This window comes from Scardinius erythrophthalmus, assembly GCF_964197995.2.
Source record: "Scardinius erythrophthalmus genome assembly, chromosome: 12".
Classification (NCBI taxonomy): domain Eukaryota; kingdom Metazoa; phylum Chordata; class Actinopteri; order Cypriniformes; family Leuciscidae; genus Scardinius; species Scardinius erythrophthalmus.
The window spans coordinates 17,876,644-17,882,049 of NC_138232.1; the positions used below are offsets into that span (position 1 = coordinate 17,876,644).

The 5,406-nt window shown below is 39.2% G+C and overlaps 1 protein-coding gene across 2 annotated transcripts; it reads right to left on the bottom strand.

Moving 5' to 3' along the window:
- Positions 1-261: 261 nt before the first annotated feature.
- Positions 262-5,406, bottom strand: ptmaa (prothymosin alpha a). Of its 2 annotated transcripts, none has more exons than XM_081380870.1 (6): positions 5,345-5,406; positions 4,129-4,530; positions 1,671-1,739; positions 1,470-1,560; positions 1,256-1,329; positions 262-1,162 (listed from the first exon to the last, which is right to left on the bottom strand). In XM_081380870.1, the coding sequence occupies exons 2-6, from the start codon at positions 4,171-4,173 to the stop codon at positions 1,124-1,126; spliced, it is 318 nt and encodes a 105-aa protein (XP_081236996.1). In that variant the 5' UTR covers positions 4,174-4,530; positions 5,345-5,406; the 3' UTR covers positions 262-1,123. The 2 variants fall into 2 exon arrangements, with proteins under 2 accessions (XP_081236996.1, XP_081236995.1); XM_081380869.1 differs by lacking the exon at positions 5,345-5,406 and adding an exon at positions 4,858-4,934.

Below are 5,406 nucleotides of genomic sequence, written 5' to 3' on the forward strand. Positions count from 1 at the left end.
CTAACTGTATATTCTATCTCCTCACCATAAACTTATCCATCACAGTAAACCTTCTGCATTTTTACATTAATTTTTTTTTTCTTTTTTTTTTTAAAAACATCACTTTTTGCTGTTTTGGGGTCCAAAAAATGTCCCCACAAGGACAAGGATTTTGTATATTCCCATCTTTGTGGCGACATTTTGTCCCCACAACGCAGGGTTTACCACCACACACACACAGTATATACAACGTGGCCTAAAGAAATGTGAATATAAATGAAAGAATTCACACAGTCAATTTTATTTAACATAATATAATTTATACCAGATCTTGGAGTCTTAAAGGCCTGAATAATTTACATTGATGTACATTTACTTTTGACAGGCTGATGAAAAACATGAACTGCATCTGAAGATAATGCTGGTTCAATTATTCTTGCCCATACAGCTCCAACATTAAAAAAAAGTCATGAAAGGAATAAAAAAAAAAAAAAAAAAAGTAAAAAAAAAAAAAAACCTCACAAAATAAATTTCGGTTTATTGTCGCACAACAAATTTCACACATACATCAAACAGGCCACAAATAGATAGCAATTAAATGGACAAGAAAGAAAAGAAGAAAAATCTTTTCTTTTGGCCTTGCCCTCTCATACAGTCCAACTACGTATGATACAACTGATGTACATACACAAAGTTACTGGAATGCTTTGAATTAATGTTTTTTTTTTTAATGTTTTTTTTTTTCTGTCATTTTTCGTTTCTTTTTTTGCTTTGTACTTTTACAAGTTTCATTTGAGATAACATGACATGGTCAAACCACAAGTAAAATCTATTTCATAGAGAAGCATCAACTTCAAAGCACCGTTTGGTAACCAGAGATCACTGTCAAAAATGGCTGACCTCCTAACAATATGTACAAAAATATAAAATGTAAATAAAAATACAAACAAATTTTTCCTTTTAAAGTATTTTGTAAGAAGGTAGAACTTTGAAGTCTTGGTTGTTTCTACAAAATCTGCAGTTTGGTGTGTGTACACGGATGCTGGACTCTACTTGATGATGACCATGTTTTGTTTTTTTTTGCCTCCCCCAGTGGACAAGTTCAGGAAAGGAGGGATGAGACGATTTCCAGCAGAGAAGCTTCTTACACATCAGTCTTTTGCTTCTTAGGTTCAACATCATCCTGAAAAAGGTGGCCAGACAGAGTTAAAACACTGCAGTTATGAGGTAAACTTTTCTTATTTGAAGGTTTCAATGACATGAAGTGCAAACTTACCTCATCTTCGTCATCCTCAGCTGCTCTTTTTCCTGTGCCACCCTCAGCCTCATCATCGTCATCATCATCATCGCCTATAATGTAGTTAACTCTTAGTAAAGCAACTTTGTTTATATGCTTTGGTTGTCAATGCATAAGTGGAGCTACAGCAGCATGTCTACATCATTCTCACCACTCTTATTCAATTAGTTTACCTGCATACTTAAGGCCTTACCTTCTACATCATCTTCCTCATCCTCTTCTTCAGCCACATCATCATCTTCCTCATCTACTTCATTTTCTGGATCACCATTCTCCTCATTTTCCTAAAAAAAACAACAACAAAAAACATGTATGAGTTATCATTGGTAATACCAAAGGTAATTTGATACATTTTACAAGCAGTACTGAAATAAAGTAAGTTGAGGAAACTTACAGCCTTTCCATTTGCAGGGACATCCTTTCCATTTTCTGCCTCCTCAACCTGTTTCTTTTCTTTAAGGTCCTAAATGAAGAAAACAAATTATCTGTAATTGCTTTAGTTACTTAACTAGGAAATTCAACTAGACCAGTGCCGAATTTAAATCCTCTCTTATTCGTGGAACGTGCTTTCATTTCACATTTGAAACGCGACACTTCCACACTCTTTATTCATTGGATGCCTGTCTCTTCCATCCCCGCCTGGTTTAAAGACCATATTGAGGTGTTGTAATTTGATACGTCGATGGCGTTACCGCCAATACGCGCTGTAGTTCAGTTTATAATCCACCTCATTGCTCTTGATAAAGACACGCCCGTTAAAAAACTACAACCCCCAGATTACAATTAGTGAATATTTTAACTCAGCCAATAAGAGCGCGAACTTGACCAAAGAGAGGCAGGACCGATAAGCCTCAGAGAAAGAGAGTGAGTGAGAGAAAGAGAGAGAGAGAGAGAGAGAGAAAGAGCGAAAAAGACGGGGGGAACAATAGCGTTGTGCATTTGAGCCTTTACCAATTCGTTTTTCGAGCCCTATATAGTTGTTCCCTCGAGAATGACCACTATTATCAAGAGAAGCCGTTTTATTTATCAAATTATTAAACACACTGCATCTTGTTCGCTTAAAAATGCAGACTTTTCATCTCTCTGAATACCACAGGATGTGCTTCCATGCAGCAGCTCGCTCGTATTAATAAATGTAGGTCATAATCATCAGCTTTTAAGCCGGTTAGCGTCTATCACGCCTGCAACGCCTTCTCACACCGTCACCATTACATGCCGCTTTGTACCACCACTGAGCGTCAATGAGCCATACATGAATAATGAACATATGCCATTATCTACAGCATAATACTGACCCATATATCGATCAAACAAACAGCGTGAGCTTTGACCTTATAGCCTGAAGCGGAAATCATCTCCGTTTTTCATAGGCAAACTTGAGAAACGCAGGCTTATCAAGACCAGGACGTAAAAACAAACAAAAAAATCCTAACAAAGGACAAACGGGTCAGAAATGTTGAGCCCACAGCTGGTTGGCGAGTCCAGCGATCCTTATATGACATCAGCAGAGATTGAGCACAACACGCTTGACAAGTCCGGCGGAAAACGATCGTTTAGGTAGATACACTGTACGGGGCCGTTCACACAGCACACGCACTCGCGCGCACAAGCAGCCAGACGGAGCGCAACGGAACGGAACGGAACAGAACGAGATACGTTTTTAAAAGTTGAACGGAGCCACTGCGCCTTAAAAACGGTGGCGCTCGTGCATGAAACGGTAGAATAACAGCGAGAAACTACCCTCAAATACGTATAGTATATGCCTACATTTATAAACAATGAAATAATAGAGCAGTTGCCTGTACGGATGTCCCTTAACTTCGGGTTTCGCGCTCACCTCCTGAGCTGACCGCGGCACCGCGCGCTGCAATATGAACTCATTCAGTCAGCCTGACTGCAGCATCCGCAGCGGGGTTTCGCGGGACAAGTTTACACACAAACTGACATCGACCATAAAAGTCATTGAGTATTTCGATCTAAACCGTTTTTCCGTGCACTAAAAGAGAGACCTTTTTTCTTTCATCTCACCCATCCTGACACTTCTGTGTAAAGTAACGGGCAGGTAAACCATAGCCCAATAAAGCTCATAGCTTAAGTAATTTGAACAATAATGTATGATGAACTCGCAATTTCTCAACAAAAAAGCGAATTACAACCCGAACTTGACAGAACTTAAAAAGCAACGCGACCTAACGCTCGCTAAAGTCCCCGTAAATCTGAGACAGGTTGGCTCTGATGTTAACAAGGTATTCTCCGATCAAATTCTTTGTCATAACACTTGTAACATTTGTCAAACATAAAGTAGACACGTTCAGGCATCATAGAAAACGCGCTTTATTCACAGTGGCATCATGAATCGTGAGGGCTGCAGTAACTTGTGTGACAGATCGGGCTGCTCGCTGACGAATCACCGCGTCTCGGTCTCGCGGACTGTACGAGGCACCTTCAGTTATTGAGTCTACACGAGGTAATAAAGAAACTTGTGCAACAAACCATATAGACAGAGTAGCCTACAGATAGTGCTTACGATTATCCGCGTCCATCTCACTATGTTTTTCAAAGAGGAACCGAAAAACCGCCTGCATAAACAAAGAACCCGCGCAGAATCCGAACAAAAAGCCTTTTAGTTGCAAATGTCTCCGTAAAGAAGCCCAACTTCAGAGCACCTAACGTTTTACAATCCACGAAGTCCTCAAAGTGTCAGTGAGCGGTCAAAACACTGGCAAAATGTGCAAACAGTGTCCTGAATCCTGATTTCCATACCAAAATTCATATTTTATAAAATCCCGTTTATTCAAATGAGTAAAACGCAGCATCTCTATAAATCAGGGTAATAACTTAAGTTACATTACCTTGGCGGAGACTTCCGAGCTGGTATCGACTTTTGTGTCAGCCATTTTTCCTAAATATTAAGAATATAATGGGGTCTCGGAACAAAATAATATAAAGAGAAATACGAGATGTGTATAATTAAAAAAAAAGACTATTAAGCGTCTGTAGCGAGCTCACACAGGCGGTAGAGCTGTTAATATAGAAGACTAGGCGGAGTTTGGAGGCGGGCGATTTTCGGTGATTGGCCAGTGAGGAAAAACTCCGCTCTTCTGATTGGTCAAGATGGAACAATAGACAGTATTTCTACAAAGTCAAACTCCGCCTCCAAACCAACCTCTGACTCATTTATGTGTGGAATAACTGTCGATCCATACTATCCTGGTCAATCTTCCCTTGATGGATTGGCCTAGATGGGCTCATCACTGTTAAAATAAAAAATAAATTAAAAAAATGTATGTAAGACATTAATACTGCCCAGAAATCTAAAATGGTCCATATTGTCTCAAACACTTATTTTTACTCACAGAGAGCAGACCAAGTCTTGAGTTTACATTTTTGTAATGTTTTTTTCTCTCTCCTATGGTGACATTTACATGTCATTACATAACCACTGATCACATCGTTACTCGTGTCATGATTTCGCCATAAAATATTTTGTCAATTTCTTTGAAAGGTGTCTTGAAAACTATCCAGCAGTGATATTAGCATCTAATTGATATGCAAGCATTGGGGTTAAGAGTACTGCTTACCTAAAGTCATCTTATTTATATTAGGTCGTGCATAAACCTTTGCTCTATATAAAAGAAAGGTCACGCTCAGTGAATATAATATTGCGGCAGTTAGTGGACGCCCCACTGGCGAAACCTGCTCAATATTTGAGTGACAGTTTCAATTCCCGCCCCTTCACCGGTCTTTACACTGGGTATGTAAAAATATTATCCTGGGTGGTGTATGAGATCAGTTATTGAGATATAACATAGGAAGGAAGAACGCCAAATAGGCTAATATGCTGCCAGTTCTAGCTATTAGAGTAAGACAACAAACATATTCGCGATTTTTTTGTAAGATGCTTGACCGAGATCTTGTTCTTATTGGCAAACACGGATTATTTGGTGGGCTAGTGAAGGATAACGGATATGATCATCAAACTAAGCGCTTTATAAACATTACTAGTGATGTTTTGACATTTCAAGCAATTTAAAGTCTGCACGCTGCAGGGAAAATGTAATGGTGTACCTCTGTACCTCACCAACATGGCCGATTGAAATACCGTATGGCGTCTTAAAGTCTCCTTATTG